The sequence below is a fragment of the Xyrauchen texanus genome, chromosome 40 (genome assembly GCF_025860055.1).
Source record: "Xyrauchen texanus isolate HMW12.3.18 chromosome 40, RBS_HiC_50CHRs, whole genome shotgun sequence".
NCBI lineage: Eukaryota > Metazoa > Chordata > Actinopteri > Cypriniformes > Catostomidae > Xyrauchen > Xyrauchen texanus.
The window spans coordinates 33,984,182-34,004,030 of NC_068315.1; the positions used below are offsets into that span (position 1 = coordinate 33,984,182).

Genomic DNA, 19,849 nt, shown 5'->3' on the forward strand with positions numbered 1-19,849 from the left:
AGGGAAATCAAATTTCTAATAATACCACTAAATATAAATCCAACTACAGAAATTAATTAGGCTACTAGCAAACGTTGGACATGCTTTTATTAGACCTTCCTATTTGTTTCTTTCTTTCTTTCTTTCTTTCTTTCTTTCTTTCTTTCTTTCTTTCTTCCTCACTCTCTCTTTCCAATGTCTTATGGTCAGTAAGTTTGTGAGTTTGTGCTGGTTTTGTTTGGTGGTTGTGAAATGTATTCAGGGCACAAACGCTCCAGTGATTCTCCAGCTGGGTGTAACCCTGAGATCAGGGTGATAGTGAGGGATGCCCATGGGTGGGGGTGTCTCTCGCTCTGAAGGTTTAAGAGAGCTTGCCACATACCACAGGACAGTCAAATATTTCACAACACTGGAAGACAGCACATCAGACTATAAGAAGGTGTGCCACATTTGGTGATAGATGAATAATTTGTTGAAAATTTTTGCTGAGACCATGTAAAATGGAAAACTAACATTTATATGGATAAAAATAAGGTAGGTTGGGCAGCTATTTTAAATGTAAATATGCGGCAAAAAATGTCCAGTTTGTACTTGAATGGGGTAAGACCAAAATCACCAACATAGTTGGGCAAGATTATCAAAGAACATAATTAAAATCAGCATTACAGGATTCGTTCACTAGAAAAAGAAAAAAAAAAGAAAATTATCTCATAATTCACTCACCCTCATGCCATCCCAGATAAATATGATTTTTTTTCTTCTTCAGAACACAAATTAAGATTTTTACAAAACATATCTCAGCTCTATATATCCATACAATGCAAGTGAATATGTTCCAAAATCTTGAAGCTCCAAAAAGCACATATTGCCATCATAAATGAAATACATACTCAGTGGATTAAATAAGGTCTTCTGAATAAAACGTTAGGTGTGTGTAAAAAAAGATAAATATTTAAAACTTTTTTAACTATAAAATGTAGCTTCCGCCCAGCTTGGTCATGAGGGTCAAATACATGCTGCATCTCATTTTGGAAAGCGGCGAGAACTGACGTGTGAATTATGTAAAATTCGGAAGTGCAGCAAAGGAGGAATGTTATACAGAAGCTGAATTGGTTATGCAATAGATTTGTATTTGTATCTGTTTCTTTTTCAAGAAGGTGCTAGCGTGTACTTATGCTAGATTTCTCACCTTACTGAAAAACTTTAGATTATATCTGTGGGCATCATCGCAAGAGAAAAGACTAACTTTTCACAGATTCCCTATCAATGATCCTGAACGACTGAAGCTATGGCTGCTCGTTGTTCACTGAGATATCAAAACAATCATCGAGTCACTCAAAATAGTAAAGTTGTGCAGTGCACATTTTTCCCCTGCCAATTTCAGATCAGCCAAGGGATTCGATGATATGCCAACGCATTTACATCACGAGAGGCAGTTTGAACTTTCTTTGTTCCCTCAGATCACACTAAAAAAATGCTATTTTTCAGGCTGGTTCAGCTAATGCATGCGCATGCGTGTCTCGAGTTGACTGACATACAACTGCATCTAAAAATCCCATCACTAGCAACTACTTGTGACTTTAAAGGCAGCAGACAGGGAAAAAAAAGATAGATTTACACCTTTAAGACTGGAACATACTTACCTGCCAAATCTTGACCCTTAAGGAAAACTCACTCTTTACTGTTGCTATTCTTACAGATAGATTCTGATGATGTCATAACCAGAGATGAGCAGATCTTTCTTCTGATTGGTGCACGGGCAAGATGTGAGAGAAGCATTGGAGCTCAGCTGGATGTGGTCAAAGGTAATGTAGTGCAAGTGCACCCTACATGTTGTGTGCATTATCGTTATTTCTTTGGTAAAAAAAAGTGATTTTTTTTTTTCCCCTGTGTATTTTAAACCTATACTTGAGAGCATGAGACATTAAGGACCGTGGAACACTAATGTTCCCTTTGTTAAGGGTTAATAAAGGAGTTCATTAATGACTAATAATGAATTTACAAATGCAGTGTAATTTATTGATATGTGATTATAACGATGCAATATGTTACGATTCACTGTTGTCTGCCCTGTGTTTGGCCTCTGTCATCTGTTCCCCCCAGACTACACTTCCCATAATCCCCTGCTCTGTTCACTTCCAGCAATTCCCTATTGTTTTTCATTTACCCATTGTGCATTTAATGCCCTGTAGTTAGCTTTGTCCTTGTCAGTTGTTATGTGTTTTGACCTCCTGTTCTTGACCCGTTCCCATTGTTCAGGTTTTCTCTGTTCCTGTTTTTTTCCCATTGTGGATGTTTCTTTTGTTCCCGTGTTTACCCCGTTAATCTGTACTTTGTTTATTTTATTAAATACTTTTAAATTGCGTTTAGATCCTGCTCCTGTGACGCCCCCTCCTAGTAACAGAACAACTGACCAGCTGAAATTGATCTAGCAGAGCCCTTCATTCGGTTGACCCGAGCAAATTTACCCGTCCCGGAATATTCCTGTCAATTTTGTGTCTTTGCCAAGTGCACAGATTTTTCTGACTCAACCCTGAAGTCTATGTACTCTTATCAGTCTCATCACACACCAGTGGAGGGAGTTTACGCGTGGGAAGAATATGTTGAGTTAATATTAGAGACATTCACTATGGAATGATTTTCCGGACATTATTCAAAAGGAATTGCAAATTGTATTTGCAATTGCGTTTTCAATTTGTGAATGCATAAAATGTGACATAATCCAAACGCAATTGCAAATCGCGCATTACCGTTTGCATTTTCGTTTAAGCGAACGCACAGTGACTGCCAGATTTCAAATGGAAAAGCAAAGTCCGTTTGCAACTGTGTTTCCCATATCTTACGAGTTTTGGCCCTGTCATATTTAAATAGCAATTTCAATTACCATGTCTGCTTTTTCACTTTCTCAGCGTCGCGTATGTAGCCAGCCAAAACTCAAATGGAATACTAATTCCCTTAGTATTTCCATTGACGCCTTACACGGAAACCTGTCAATCAGGGTCAAGGGTGGGATTATGGTATGGGTGTGTTTGTCTTGGGAAGAGACGTCACTCACAGTCGACGGTCAAGATCAAATAAACCGGCGTCTGTTCAGGGCATCACCTCTTTATTTATTTTGTATTTATTTTAATGTTTATTTGACAGGGACAAATGCATAGAACATTGCTTTATAAAGAATAGGCCTACAAAGTAGATGCCACGCATACATGTTTCTAGCCATGACTAATTTGCAACCCCTGTCCCTGGTTAGGCTTATAAATGTAAAACAAAAATTACAGAGTATTGAGTTTAAGATTTATAATTAATAAAATACATACAACAAATACGTCCCATATATGAAATAAGATATGGGCTTAAGTAGATGTGGAAGTCACTATAAATCAAAGTCTAGACACATTTAACAATACAAGAACACAAAAGGGTGCATATGTCTGTGCGTGCTCACATATGCAACATTATGTTTGTATGCATTGTGTTATGTCCTACGGAAGCGTATTGCATTCACTTGAGAAAAAATAATCAACTCTGTTTTTCTGAATTAACGACTTAATTATCTCAGAATTACGAGATAATTTTTCATGAAAAAAGTTTTTGCTCTGTTTTTCTGAATTAACGACTTAATTATCTCAGAATTATGACATAATTTTTCATGGAAAAAAAAGTTTTTGCTCTGTTTTTCTGAATTAACGACTTAATTATCTCAGAATTACGAGATCATTTTTCATTAAAAAAAATATTGAGCTCCCTCAAAATCCTGCCAGGAGCTCTATTTTAGCTGGATTGCATGGAAGTAAACATGTCCCGCCTTTCAAGTTTAATCCGGTTTTATTTTACTTTGGGTCTGAGACAATATATAGAGATATATTTTAAACTTGGCCTTCAATACAAAGACATTACTGTCTATGACATTTGTAATACTGTCATGGCTGAGACACGCTTTGACTGATGGCAATCCATTCTTGCCTTATTAGTGCTCAGAGTTGATCACAATTTGTGGGCTTCTGCTTGTCCACTCACCTTTTGAGGACTGACCACAGGTTCTCTATGGGATTAAGATCAGGGGAGTAGCCTGGCCACAGATCCAAAATTTCAATGTAATGATCTCCGAGCCACTTCATTATCACTCTTGCCTTATGACATGGTGCTCCATCATGCTGAAAAATGCATGGATCATCACCAAATTGCTCCTGGATCGTTAGGAGAAGTTGCTCTTGCAGGACGTTTTGATACCATTCTTTATTCATGGCAGTGATTTTGAGCAGATTTGTGAGGCGGCCCACCCCCTTAGATGAATAGAAACCCCATACGTGGATGGTCTCAGGATGCTTCACTGTTGGCATGACACAGGAGCGTTCACCTTTTTTTCTCCGGACTGGCAATTTTCCAGATGTCCCAAACAGTCGGAATGGGGCTTCATCAGAGAAAATAACTTTGCACCAGTCTTCTGCTGTCCAATCCTTGTACTTCCTTATGAAATTCATTCTGTCCTTGATGTTTTTCTTTGAGAGAAGTGGCTTCTTTGCTGCCATTCTTGACACAAGGCCATTGTCCAAATGTCTTCGCCTCACTGTGCATGCAGATGCACTCACACCAACCTGCTGCCAATATTGAGCAAGCTCTGCACTGGTAGTGACACAATTCGGTAGCTGACTCCTCAGGATGAGATGGTCCTTGCGCTTGCTTGACACTCTGGGATGTCCTGAAGCCTTCTTCACTGCAGTTGAACCTCTCTCCTTGAAGTTCTTGATGATCCAGTAAATGGTTCTTTCAGGTGCAATATTCTTTGCAGCAATTTCCTTGCATGTGAGGCAATTTTGATGCAAAGTGATGATGGCTACATGTCTTTTTTAGAGGTAACCATTGCTAACCACAACACAATGATTGGAAACACTTCTTTCCTCTTTTTATAGCAATCAGTCTGCTCTTATAATCCAATCAGAATGATAGAGTGATTTCACCTGACAAGTACTCGTTCACACTTTCCCAGGTGCTACTGATATGATTAGTGAAATGATGTTATCTGGTCATTTTGTGCCAGGGCCAAAAAACTGTGAAATTAGTTTTTTTGTGATAAATAAAACATTTTTGGCGAATTAAACTTTTTCAATTAAGCAATTATTTAAATCTGATCACTCTGCACAATAATCTAAAAACAATGTGAATCTAAACCACAACAATTGAAGCAGAAACCTTTGCAAAACACTACATTTATGTCACTGCCGATACTTTTGACCACTGCTGTAGATGAATTAGGAGTAGTAAGCAATTGAAAATAAATAGGCAAAAAGTTCGATGAGAATGAAAGGATGAAAAAAAACATTTTTTATTAGGCATGTTATGCCAGCGAAGAAGGCTTTGCTGGCCCTGAGAACTCAGCACTGCCTATTAGTCATTAATGAATCCTTTATAAACCCTTAACAAAGGAAACATTAATAAAAAGTTTTACCAGGACTATTTATAACATGTTGCTTCTCTAAAAACTCTGTGAATATGAAATGTCAATCTAGTTAGTGATGACTGCTAACCCTCTGTATTAAACGTTGCATAAATTGCCCTGCCTGTCCGACTTGTGAAGGAGAGGTGTGCTATTACTTTTCTGATTGCAACTGGACTTACGATTTTCGCCTCTCAGATGAAAAAAAAGAAAGAAAAAAATAAATTAATGAAGTTCTGCTTAAACACCTACTGAGGTGATTAAAGACTAGCATCTTCCTACATCTGAAGATCCAGTTTCCTGAACACAGTAGCATCCATGGTTATTGCAAATTAGACCTTGGGTCCTTTTATTTCATGATTTTTGGTTAAGGAATGCCATTTTATTCTTTGTGATGAGTCATTGTATATCATGATGCACAATTGCGAAGAACTGACACTTACTGTTTGAAAAAATATCTATCCACAGCTGCTGAAATTATCATTCAGTATTCTTGGCTTGAATCTTGGTCTGAACCTTTTGTTGGAAAATACCTTTGAATATCTTATGCATTTTAAGTTGATATTTGAAATTATATTTCAATGTAATGTTATGCACATTTTATCGTAATGATTAGTTTAGTTAGTTTACTATAGATCAGTGGATCCCCTTCTGTCACTCACTCGATGTTGTGTCAATGTAGTGACACTAGGGGTCGCTTTTGAGAGCCCCGAACACCTCCCATTCCTTTAGAAAACGACAATGAGAAAGACGCGCCTTTATAAAGATGCTTTTCCTTCTTTGTGTGATTCCTGGATGCGGTCAATATCTCCCCGATTCCAACGGCCACGGGCGCTGCCTCATGTGTCTGGGCAGCGATCACACTGAGGCAGCGTTTGTGGATGGTTCATGTTCTCATTGCGATTTGACCATGACAACATTGCAGTCGTGGCTTTCCTTCTTCAAATGGGGGAAAGTCACTCCAGCTTCCCCCTGTGCTGCGCCTTCTCCCCAGGGGTATGAGGCCGGCCGGGCTCCGGCGATTTGGAGAGTTCAATGGGCTCGGTTTTACTGGGTAATTCCCCACGGACCTCCCATTCCCCAGCATGCTTGTTTGCCCCCGTCCGGTTCCGAAATGAGACCAACCCTCCTCACGGCCAGCTTGACGTCTCTTTGGGGGCCCGGGCGCTGGATGAGTCTTCGATTGCTGCATCGGAGAGTGCACTGTCACCCTGTGTGCAGAGATCACGACCCTTATTCACAAGGGCGTGATAGAGCCTGTCCCTCCAGCCGAGATGCGGAAAGGGTTCTACAGTCCTTACTTCATCGTGCCAAAGAAAGGCGATGGGTTGCGGCCAATCTTGGACCTGTGAGTTCTGAACCGGGCCTTACACAGACTCCCGTTCAAGATGTTGATGCAGAAACACATTTTGTGTCCAGCATCAAGAGTGGTTTGCGGCGGTAGACCTGAAGGATGCGTACTTTCACGTCTCGGTTCTACCTCGACACAGACCCTTCCTACGGTTTGCTTTTGATGGCCAGGCATATCAGTGCAAGGTCCTCCCCTTCAGCCTGTCCCTGTCCCCTCATGTCTTCCTCAAGCCACGCAATGCAGTGTCCTCTTCAGATCCTGATTGGCCCGCTCTCTCTGCCCGTTTGTCTGGGGATGGAACCCAGACGACAAGCTTACCGTTGCCCCCAGCTGTTGACAGAATTCCGTCCAAAACCTTGACACAAATTTGGGCCCCCTGCCAGAGACCATATCCGTTGGGAGGCCCTGAATGCTGAAAACATGATCTACGGCAATATCCGCTGTCTCGAAAGAAATGAGCTGCCTTTGAGAACCGGTTCACCACAGTCAAGAAGACTGTATTGGATGGAGGTAACCCGGTAACAAAGTCTATGTCAATATAAGACCAGGGTCTCAAAGGGACTAACAGTGGCTGAAGAAGCCCCACTGGTGTGCAACTGGAAGTCTTGTTGCTAGCGCAAACTGGACAGCTAGAAACAAACTGCCTTACATCCCGCACCAACAATGGCCACCAGAACCGATGCTTACTCAATCCTTGGGTACGAGTCGCTCCTGGGTGACAGGCCACATCGTAGGAATGACCCCACTGTAGGATGTGAGTTCAGACTGACTTAGGAACGAATAACAGATTCTCTGGGCACTGGTGACACTGGTGACATTGTGCAAAGTCGAGCAAACTCTGGACTTGATATCCCATGACATCCCTGCTACCAATATGTCGGGAGGAAAAATGGAATCTAGAGATTCTGAGGCACTCTCGGTTTAAAAAGAGTGAGATAACGCATTGGTTTTGATGTTCTTAAACCTAGGATGATATGAGATGTAAAGTCAAATCTACCAAAAAAAAATGCCCAGCAAGCCTGTCTGGAATTTAGGCATTTAGCGGCATGGATGTATTCAAGGTTCTTATGGTCAGTCTGAATGATGAAAGGAACCCCCGAGCCCTCCAACCAATGACACCACTCCCCCAACATCAACCTGACATCCAGTAATTCCTTGTTCCTGATGTTGTAGTTCCATTCTATTGGGGTAAAATGGTGGGAAAAGTAGGCACAGGGTTGCACCTTTTCATCTGAAGGAGCCCTTTGGGACAAAACTGCCCCAACTCATACTGTACCTCTCACGCATCATCCTCCACCACAAACTGGCGAGACAGGTCGGGATTATCAAGAATGTGTGTTGAGAACAAACAGCTCTTTAACTTTTTGAATGCAGGTTGGGCCTGTAAAGACCAATAGAAATTAGTTTAATGGTGGTTAGACTTTTAAGAGGAACAGCCACGGGGCTAAAGTTACGGATGAATCACCAGTAAAAATTGCCATACCCGAGAACCACTTTGCAAGAATCTGGGGTTGGCCAATCGGCAACCACCTTTACCTTGGCAGGATCCATCCGGATACCATCTTGAAAGGATGAACCCCAGGAACAGAACCTACCTTGCATGAAAAGCACAATTCTCTGCTTTGACCAACAGGCGATTCTCCAACAGCTGCTGAAGCACTCTCCTGACATGCTGGACATGGTCAGTGATATTCTGGGAGAAGATCAGAATATCATCAAAATAAGCAAATACAAACTGATTGACCATGTCATTAATGAGTGCCTGGAAGACGGCCAGTGAGATGGAAAGGGCCAAAGGGCATGACCAAATCTTAAAAATACCCTGTCAACATGTTAAAGGCCATCTTTCCTTCAAACCCCTCCCTGATCCGAACAAGGTGATAAGCATTGCGGAGATACAACTTTGTAAAATGTTCGAGGCCAATTTGGTTGCTTAGGAGACCTGGCTGGAGTCACTCAACACACCCTGGATTTGAACTCATGACTCCAGGGGTGGTAGTCGGACCCCGATAATCTATGCAGGGGTGCAACAGACCATCTTTCTTCAACATGAAGAAGAATCCCACTCCTGCAGGAGAGGGTGAGGGATGAATAACAGCCACCAGAGAATCATCAATGCATTTCTCCATGGGTTCCCTCTTGGGAGCCGACCTTAAGGCAGAGAAGTGTTTGGGAGCAAATCAATGGCACAATCATACTGCGGAGGCAGAAAAGAAGCTCAGTACTTGCTGAACACTGCCCTCAAACCATGGTACACCTCAGGCACACCTGTAAGGTCCATCGATTCCTTCTTCAACACAGAACCAGAAGAGACTGGGGAGAGCAGAACCAAAACATTGTGACAGACAAAAAGGACTCACCTGTAACCCCTATTCTGTTGGTGAGCTTGAAGGGTGAAGATATCTGGCAGTGACGGCAATGAACAGAGAGTCAATTATCCACCCTTATGGATAAATTTATCAAGTCATCCAAGAAGCAGAAAGGTTGATTGTGTAAATGTCATCCTTAACATGTTTGGAGAGCCCATGCAAAAACCAGTCCCACATATCCTGCTCGTTCCATCCCCAGGAAGCAGCTCAATTAAATAGTCCAACAAAGATCTGTCACTCTGACGGCAGCTGCATGATCGAACACCTTGCACATTTCAGCGCAGAAGCTCCGGAAGGATGAACGACACTGGTGATTTAATCATTCACAAGTTCATCGGTGAGGAGAATAAAGACATAGTCCACCTTTGCCTCCTCTGAGGGAAATGACGAAGGCTGAAGAGTGAATATAAGAGAACATTGTGACAAGAATGATCAACAAGAATTTGGCTCACCACAATAGGCAGTAGGTGGATTCAACCGGGGCACGGAATGTCTGGGTAGCGTGCATTCTGCAGGTGGAGGAGCAGTGGCTTCGGCGTTGGTGGAACTGGTCTTGGGAGAGAGCTGAAGTTGTTGAACCATTGATGTGAGTACGACTATCTGTCAGGCCATGGTCTTGATTGCTTGACTGGAAGCGGAGAGTTGTTCCTGCTGATGACCAAAGAGTGCACCCTGCTGAGTGACAGCAGTGTGAAGTGTGGGGTCCTCTGCTGAGTCCATTGTTGACCAGGTTGTTCTGCCAGTTTGTTGAAGGAAGGAGTCAAAACACAGAGGAATAAATCAGAAACAGTATTTATTGAAATTAAGTCAACAGGGTGGCAATGATGTGAGTAAGGGCCTCAGGCTGCATCGGGGAATCGACAAACTGGCTGATGGCGAGGAGATGATGGCTATGTGGGACACCCTGGCAAGATGAGGGTGTCATGATGGACATGATGCAGACATGATGGATGTCAGGTGAGTATAATCCACAGGGAATTCAGGAAACAGTCCAGCAAAGTGTATAATCCAAACAGGAGAGAATCCACAGCAGATACACAGGGTGAGAAACAAAACAAACAGAATAGACAGGAAGGTGAGATACTACATGGAGCAAACACACAAAACAATATGGCGATGGACAACACCCATGAGGGAGAATATATAGGGAGAGGTAACAAGGAAAAGGTGAGGGCAATCAGGTTGTGTGCTGCACGAATTAACGTTCCCATGTAAATGCCAGACATGCCGCTCATGTGGCCAGGGTAAACACAAGAGTGGAATTGAAACACACAGACACATAGGAAACAACAGGTAGACCCACCAGAACCATGATATTTAGGGTTTTCAGTGTAAAAATAATAAGAAAGTCTAAAGCACTTCTAGTACAAAGGTTAAAAAGCCTTTATCTTTGTTTGGTAAATGTTTTTTTTTCTAGTTTTCATGAATTCAAGATCATCAACCTTAACAGACCTTTTTGGGTCTGGAGTCACAACCTATCAGTTGAGATCCACTGCGTTAGATATACACTGTGGTATTATTATTATGGTAAACCATATGAATATGATTCTTTGTGTATTGTTAGAGAATTACTGTGTTCCTGAGTGGGATGGGATCATCTGCTGGCCCACAGGAAAACCCAGTCAACTGGTTGCAGTTTTGTGTCCTGAATACATCTACGACTTCAACCACAGAGGTCTGTACAACCTCCCTGAACAAAACCAAATGAAACACCCCACACAAAAAAGCAAGATTCAGGAAGAGGCTTATACCTTGTGGTCCAGCTCCCTATATATTACTTAATTTAATGTTTTTGTTTTACATACATTATAGGACATGCGTATCGGCACTGTGATGCATCTGGTAACTGGGAGCAAGTGTCCACTATTAACCGGACGTGGGCCAACTACACAGCATGCACAACTTACCTACATACTAACCATAGTGATCAAGAGGTGTGTGTATATTAAAGAACCTAAAATCTGATTAGTGGTGTTTACTAAGTCATTACTGTACTCATTTTTGGGAAAGTGATTTTAACAAACCCCTAACTTCCTTAGTTTTTAAGGAATTTCTTCACATTTTCTCATCACTGCTTTAGATATACACTGGATTGTTGGATTGTCATAATTGATCACCCTCATGTTGTTTCAAACCCATATGACTTTCTTTTCCTTAACACATATCCTTTTGTGTTTCATGGAAGAAAGTCATAGGGGTTGGAACAACATAAGGGGGATTCAATTATGACAACATTGTTATTTTTGTGTGAACTGTTTCTTGAAACTTCAGCTCAAAACTTGTGCTGTCCTGCAACATTTTTGTACTTTTGTGGGCTCTTTTGTCTTGGACCAGAAATCAAACACCTAGCAAAGCCCTAGCAACCATACAAAACACCATAGTAACCACATAATAATGCCTTGGGAACAATTTACAACACCCTAGCATTGTGGCAGAGTTTTGCATGTGTATGCTACAAGCACAAAAATCTATTTTGAACCACAAATCTAGTTCAAATAGAATACATTTTAAAGATATTCAGTAATTTCTTACCCACTATTCTGAATTTGTTTGGAGGAATAATTTCTGTGTCATTAAGGTCCAAAACAAAAGCATGGATACAGTTTGAAATGTTGCTGACATGATGCAATTGTGTTCCTTTTCTATGTTTAACAAGGAGGTCTTTGAGCGTCTTTACTTGATGTACACTATTGGATACTCCATATCACTGGCAGCGTTACTTGTGGCTGTCTTTATACTCTGCTATTTCAAGTAAGTTCAAAATTAAAGGGATAGTCCTTTGCCATAATTAAGCACTTTAAGGCGCCAATATATTTTGATCAGGTGCGATGTCATTTAATCACTAAATCTGGCCAAGAAGATGTTTTTTAGTTTGTTGCGGTGGTCTGAAACAGCTTGTCAATGCAAACTTTCAGGAAAAGTACAGGCTGTTTAATACCTTCTAACTTCCATTGGTCCACATCATTAGGTTGTGTGACCTGCTGCTCCACCTACATTGAAGGCAAAATTTGTTGTGGTTGGTTTCTTCAATCAGTCAAGATCAGTAAACATGAACACACTTGTTATGAGGAGGAGCTGTAGTTTGTGTTGTAAAGAAAAAAGTAATGCTTTTGCTTTGACGAGTATGTAAGAAGTCGAGATGCTTGTTCTTTTTCACTAGACGTCTTCATTGCACCCGTAACTATATCCACATCCACCTGTTCACCTCATTCATATGCCGAGCCATCAGCATATTTGTGAAAGATGCTGTACTGTACACTGTCACAGATGGTGGCAAACTAGAAGATGGAGCAATTGAACACAGACCTTACATGGTACTCAAACTCACACATATGTGAATAAATGTGATGAAATGAAATAATGTCTTCAGTGCTCAGCATCTCATTAAATTTTTATTGGTTTTATTGGTCAGGTGGGCTGCAAGGTCGCTGTGACTCTCTTCCTGTATCTCTTGGCAACCAATCATTATTGGATCCTGGTGGAGGGCCTGTACTTGCACAGTCTCATCTTCATGGCCTTCCTGTCTGATAAGAACTGTCTGTGGGCTTTAACAATCATTGGCTGGGGTGAGTTTCCACTTTTCTTTGACCCTCCCTTGTTATAATTAGAAGATAGTAATATTAGAGGGGTCGGATCAGGAGAATTACAATTTTCATTTATATTTTAAAAATACAGTGCTGTGAAAAAGTATTTCCTGATTTCTTCTATTTTTGTGTATTTCTAAACTAAATTGTTTTAGATCTTCAAACGAGATATATTTTCAAATATATATGTTTTTATTGAACCAAAAAATAATCCAAACTAACTGCCCCCTTAAATTAATAGCTGATTGTGCCACCTTTAGCAGCAACAACTGCAAGCAAATGCTTCCGATAACTGTAGATCAGTCTTTCACAATGCTGTGGTGGAATTTTGGTCCATCTTCTTTGCAGAACTGCTTAAGTTCATCCACATTGGAGGGTTTTCGAGCATGAACTGACCATTTCATATCCTGCCATGGCATCTCAGTTGGGTTCAAGTCAGAACCTTGACTAGGCCATTACAACATTTTTATTTGGCTTCTTTTGAGCCATTCAGAGGTGGACTTAAGCTGCGTACACACTGCCAGCAACTTTGTAGCTGCAGGTCGCCAGTGGCTGGCGGTTAGGTCGCTAGTGGGCATTCCCACTACTGGTTGCCTAGTAACGTTTATAAATTACATTCACGGATGCCATTCCATTGCTGTTGATAGCTTGCTGCTAAAAACAAACATTTTGGAGGGAAAACACTAAATATAAATGGAATCAGTACATAAAATTATTTATATCAAAGATGAACGAGAAACAAGGCGTGCTCTTTGCCATAGTGGCTGTTTATCTGCGGTGAAAACGCAAACGCCGGTCTGTCTGGGTCCACAAAAGCATTCAATCTCAGAGCCAGCACGGTGAGTACCACCGGCTGGTGCAAGAGCTCTGGCTGGATGAAGTCCAGCAGTACTTCAGGCTTGAAAGGACACAGTTTGATGAGCTGCTGCAGAGGGTGGGTCAACTGATCTTTCCATTACTGCAGGAGCTGAGAGAGAGAAGGATTAAGTGAGCTCTAGCGTCTTCTCTCGTATTGGCTGTGACTTACGGGAGCGTAAGTCACTCTTCATTTGAATAAAGTTAAACTTGTCTCAACTTTGTCACGTCGTTGGAAACGCCCACATCTGGTCGCCAATTGTCGCGACAGCTTGTGTTGCCGGAAGTCGCCGTGCTCTCATTGAAAATGAATGGGATGGTGTCGCTGTCTCGCGCGATGTCGCTGGCAGTGTGTTCATAGCTTTACTCCTACTGTATGCTTTGAATCATTGTCTTGCTGAATAATCCAGTTGCGCTTGGGCTTCAACTCACAGACTGATTATCAGAAGTTCCCTTTACAAAAAGCTTCACTAGGATGTTGCGCTGAGAAAAGCACTTTGGGAACAATCCTACATATTTGTGACCAGCTGAAATATGTAACACGTCAATGAACATTGACCGGAATTTATAGCCTCGGTTGGTGTAATCATTGGATGCACCTGTGACCGGGCTATAAATGGACGCGCCACCAGCGTGTCGTCAGATCCTTTTCTTCAGAGCATTCTCTGTGTGTGTGTGTGTGTGTGTGTGTGTGTGTGTGTGTGTGTGTGTGTGTGTGTGTGTGTGTGTGTGTGTGTCTCACAAGCCTGTCAGAAACTAACTTTCCTCTGCTAGGATTTAGAATTTGTTAGGCAGTGCGCAGTGACCCTTTTCTCCTTTCCCTCTTTCTATATATATATATATATATATATAAAGAAAAGAAAAAGGTGTAAAAATGTCGGAGAAGCAAAACAAATGATGCGTGTTTCCCTGTCAACGTTCTATGACTGTCAGGGACACGCATCAGTTTTGTTTTGTTTGTTTGGGGGAAGAGCATGCTGCTCTCGCGTTGGGGCAGGGCGGGTGCGCGCATTGCGACCTACTTTCGGTCAAAATGCTTCGCGCTCGCCTTGCTTACTTCTAACCCTACAGTTAGAATGGCCGTGCGATCAAGAGACCCCCAAATACTCCAAATTAGAGGACAGATTTCTGTCTGGTGGCCAGGGGAAGGGAAAGCCTCATCAGTCCCTTCCTTTCTTTGATGACCTCCACGACGACCTTTTCGTTCGCGGAGGACGCCTTATAACTCTCACGTTTACGTGCCCTCGACGTCGTTATATTCGACTATCGTGGGTGCTGAGGCGCGAGGGTATTCAATGATGCCGCCGGTCGAAGAGACACTTGCGGGTAATCTCTCACCAGGTTCGGCATCATCACTCAAGAAACCCGCTCTCCCCACTAAGCCATGCAGGACTACCTCCATGCTAGTGGGGAGGGCTTATCAAGCGGCAGGTCAGGCTGGTGCTGCGCTGCACATCATGTCCGTGTTACAGGCATACCAGGCTGACCTACTGAAAGACCTGAGTGCTGGTGCAACGCTCGACAAAGAAGCCTTTTCTGAACTTCATCGGGCCACAGATTTATCTCTCCGTGTGACCAAGCAGATAGCCCGTGCTATTGGTCAGTCTATGTCTGCTTTAGTCAGCATGGAGAGGCATTTATGGCTTAACCTTTCGGGCATCAAGGATAAGGACAGAGTTTTCCTACTCGATGCCCCGGTATCGCCTTCTGGTCTCTTCGGAGAAATGCCACGAGGAAGCCTTTGGGCAGTTTTTTCCTTGCCGCACTCAGGGGCGGGGCTGTCGGCCACCCAGTCGGAAACACGTCTTTAAAAAGACACATCCTGAAAAGGGCGTTCAACGGCAGCTGTGTATTTGCTCTTTTAGAGAAAATAAATCTTTTAACTGTGCTGTCGAAGCACCCAGGGGCAAACTGCACTGCCATGCAGAGAAGGAGAAAGCCACTGAAGTGCACCGTAGATCCAACAGCAGGCATTTACATTTTCATTTATGCTTTTGGCAGACGCTTTTATCCAAAGCGACTTACAGTGCACTTATTACAGGGACAATCCCCCCGGAGCAATCTGGAGTTAAGTGCCTTGCTCAAGTGCCCAACAGTGGCATCTTGGTGGTGCTGGGGCTTGAACCCCCGACCTTCTGGTCAGTAACCCTGAGCCTCAACCACTGAGCCACCACTGCCACAGCAGGCAGCGTCAGAGGAACAGGAACGGTGTGTAACTCGCAGCTGACTGCATACATGACCATCGGCTCCGAAGAAAATTTCTGAATGAACTCGACGTATTTGCCCGCCTTTATGCCCGTATGTCCGGGGGCAGGGTATGCAAATACTGTCTGCCTAATTCCCATTGGCCTTTTTTCATAGATCAGAGGCATATTCGGCGCTCAAGAGAGACCCCTTGTGTCGCTTCTTCGACACAATGTCGAGAGAGTGACAGATGGGGAATTAAATTGAAAATACAACCCCAACATCTTATCACTCATTGGAAAAATTTACATTCTGAAAACACTGCTTACATTTTCATGTGTTGCACGAAGACATGGATTGGCTTCTTTCAGCTCGTTGTTGAAAACGCATTATTATTTGGCCATTTATAACTTGCGTTGACTGATAGGACGACAAAGAGTGTGAGCGCAAAGCGCACGATGTCATTGCCATGGTAGCCATATACATATCAGCTGATTTGCTGAAGACTAGAATTAAAGTATCATCAAATCAACGTACGACACAGCGAAATTGCTTCTTCTCTCTGCAAACGCTACCAGAGACAACAGCTAGAAGGAAATGAGGAGATTTAATTTAAGAAGAAATAAATCAGTGAGCCTACCTGCTGAAATTGGAACATAATTGCGTTTTTTAAGATAATTGTCAGGACACCGGGATGCACCCCAGATAGCAAACTGACATAGAATGAAAGTACAATCAATGTCTCTCACAGTATCGAAACAACATTGATTCCACATCTTTTTCTCATCGCAGTCACGTTGAATCTACGTTGTTTACGCCATTGAAATGAACATAAAATGTATCGTCCTGGTTACTTCCGTAACCTCCGTTCCCTGATGGAGGGAACGAGACGTTGTGTCGATGAATTAACACTAGGGGTCACTCTTGGGAGCCCGAGAACCTCTGATCTTTGATAAAAGGCCAATGGGAATTGGCTAGTGGACGCAAGGAGCGTGAGTTCTGAGAACCAAGTCTAGGTGGGCCAGTGGGGTGCTACTAGGATGACCTGCTCCTCGTTCTCCCTTGTACAGGGTCTGTGCAATTAGGCTCACTGGGGGAAACGCATATTTGCATAGTCCAGGGGGCCAGCTGTGTGCCAGCGCATCTATTCCGAGGGGTGCCAAAAAGCAGGCAATGGGAGGATTCTGGGGAAGCGAACAGGTCTACCTGTGACTACTCGAATCGACTCCAAATCAGCTGGACCACCTGAGGTTGTAGTCTCCACTCTCCCTTGCGGGTAACCTGTTGTGACAGTGTTCATGACTTGAGGTGCTGCTGACTCCAGAGGAGGAGACGACAGGCGAGTTGTGACATACAACGGGAGCGTAAAACGTCTTGATGGATGATATATGCCAGCGTTGCCTTGTTATCTTTCCAAACCAAAACGTGCTTTCCCTGGATCAACAGCCGGAACCTCCGCAGGGTGAGCAGTATTGCCAACAACTTGAGGCAGTTGATGTGCCAACGTAGCCGCGGGCCCGTCTAGGAGCCGGCGGCTGTGTGCCTGTTGCATACAGCACCCCAGCCCGTTTTGGAGTCCTCCTTCATAACCACGACGTGCCTGGAGACCTAATCTAGGGGAACACCTGCGCGTTGAATGTGAGGTCGGTCCAAGGGCTGAAGAGGCAGCGACAGACTGGCGTGATGGCCACGCGATGTGTCCCGCGGCACCATGAAGAGGTGTGGCACTCGAGTCTGGGGTCAGTGCTGAAACGGTCTCATATGCATCAACCCAAGTGGTGGGATCACCAATGAGGACCTCATATGCCCCAGGAGCCTCTGAGAAAACTGCTCTTTTGTTGAATTTTTGGGTACCGCAGCTACATGAGCGTGTGGCAAAATTAAATGAAATGGATTTTAGCTCAGCATTTAATACTATTCAACCACACATCATAATTAAACAGATGAATCAAGTGGGCGTTAAAACTGTGATTATACATTGGTATCATTCTTTTCTAACAAACAGAACTCTGTTAAACAGAAGTAAATAACAGTCTGTCGAATTCAAATTCTGCAGTATGGGTGTACCGCATGGCTGTGTTAGCTCTCCAGTCCTCTTTACACTTAACACGAATGAGTGCTCAAACAGGCACTCCCAAAATTATATTCTTAAATATTTTGATTATACTGCTATATTAAGTTTATTAAACATTTATTATTCTGAAATTGAGTTGTTTGTTGGTTGGTGTGATACCAATTATTTAAATCTAAATAAAAACAAAATGAAGGAGATTATATTTGTTCCTAGAGGCATTGGTTACCATAGCCCTGTATTCATACATAGCCAGGAAATGTGTTAAGTGCAGTCCTTTAAGTATCTTGGAGTCTATATAGATAGTTCACTTACTTGGGACAAACATGTTGATCTGGTATGCAGTCAACTTTATCAAAGACTGTATTTATTGCATCGACTATGATACTATGGGGTGAACAACAAAATCCTTCTGCTTTTTTACAAAGCTATATTAGAGAGTGTTATAACTTATGGTTTAACCACATGGTACGGAAACCTTACTGTGAAATACAAATTTAGACTGACGCACCTGACGCATATAGCAGTGAAACTGACAGGACAGAAGGACTCTTATAGCATGCAGTCTCTGTATGAACAGTGTAGGATAATAGGATAACAGCTAGGATAATTTTAAGTGATCCGTCTCACATTCTTTTTGTTATTTATGAAATGTTACCTTCGGGCAGGTATTTTATAACCTTACGGTGCAAACTGAGTAGATTTAAAAATGAATTTGTGCCTTTTTCTATTACATTGCTAAATTATGGCAAATTATTTAGATTGTATGCTTCTATTGTGTTTTGAATCTTTATGTCATTAGATGCCTTTATTGAAACATATACTTTTATGACTGGTGGAAATGTATGCTATGTTGAATTGTTGTGTATTTGATGTACCCTTTGTATTGTTATTTTATTAACTTTTTCGGGTGATGATGTGATGAAATGCAGAAATGTTGCGTACTGAGTTCACCCCAAGTTTCCCCTAACGGGGAAAATAAAGTACATTCCATTCCATATCAACTACCCTTGTGCAGCTCTTTTAGTGCCTTGGGTTGGTGGACTTGCAGGAGAGCCATGACGTGCAGGGTGGAGGCGGCTTGTCCAGCGGCACCATAGGCCTTGGCCATAAGGGATGACGTAAACCTACAGGCCCTGGATGGGAGCTTTAGGTGCCTGGGCCAGGTGGTGGCGCTCTGCGGGCATAGGTGCACCGTGAGCACCTTTATTTGTTCTGCCGAAGCGCCCAGGGGAGATCTCGGCAGTGCACCAGTGCAGAGTGGGGAGAAGCCGCTCTAATGCGCTATCAAAATCCAGCACAAGTGAATGGAAGCCGTGGGAACTCAGCTCAAAGAATAGCGACCGCTCGGCTCCAAAAATCTGAATGAGCTGTTTGTATGCCAGCTCCTTTATACCCGTATGTTCGGGGGAGTGGTATGCAAATACCACTCGCCAATTCCCATTGGCCTTTTATCAAAGATCTGAGGTGTCACGGGCTCCCAAGGGTGACCCCTAGTGTCACTTCATTGACACAGCGTCAAGTGAGTGACAGATAGGGAACTAATTAGTTTGCTTACCTGCCGTTGAAACAACGTTGATTTCAGTTGGGTGAAACAACATTATACAATCAACATATTTTCAACTTTTCTTTTTAAAATCCCAATACTTAAAAATGAACAAATCAGCCTATTTATGTACGCTATATAGGGCTGGGACAACGCGTCGACGTCATCGATGACATCGACGCAAAAAATAAGTCGACGCAAAATATGCGCGTCGATTCATCGGACCCAAAACAAAGATGGCGGCGCCGGCGAGTAGTAGCAACACGAGTGGCTCCTCAGACTATCAGAAGTGCAAGGCGGCATGCACTCGTTCCTCTAAAGTATGGGAATTCTTTAATTTAAAAGGAAACAATTCCGTGATATGTCGTCTTTGCAAAATGGAGATGGCCTTCCATTCTAGCACCACGGCAATGCACCAGCATCTGAAGAGGCACCACCCGGTTGCAGCTGCAGATGACAGAGCACCGTAAGTTTTT

General features: G+C 42.8%; 1 protein-coding gene across 1 annotated transcript in view; it reads left to right on the forward strand.

Moving 5' to 3' along the window:
- The first annotated feature begins 304 nt into the window (after positions 1-304).
- Positions 305-19,849, forward strand: part of pth3r (parathyroid hormone 3 receptor) — a 46,992-nt gene continuing 27,447 nt past the window's right edge. Inside the window, exons 1-7 of the mRNA XM_052112387.1 lie at positions 305-418; positions 1,679-1,784; positions 10,698-10,808; positions 10,946-11,067; positions 11,790-11,884; positions 12,294-12,447; positions 12,546-12,699. Coding sequence (XP_051968347.1) covers positions 305-418; positions 1,679-1,784; positions 10,698-10,808; positions 10,946-11,067; positions 11,790-11,884; positions 12,294-12,447; positions 12,546-12,699 — 856 coding nt within the window. The remainder of the gene's footprint in view (positions 419-1,678; positions 1,785-10,697; positions 10,809-10,945; positions 11,068-11,789; positions 11,885-12,293; positions 12,448-12,545; positions 12,700-19,849) is intronic.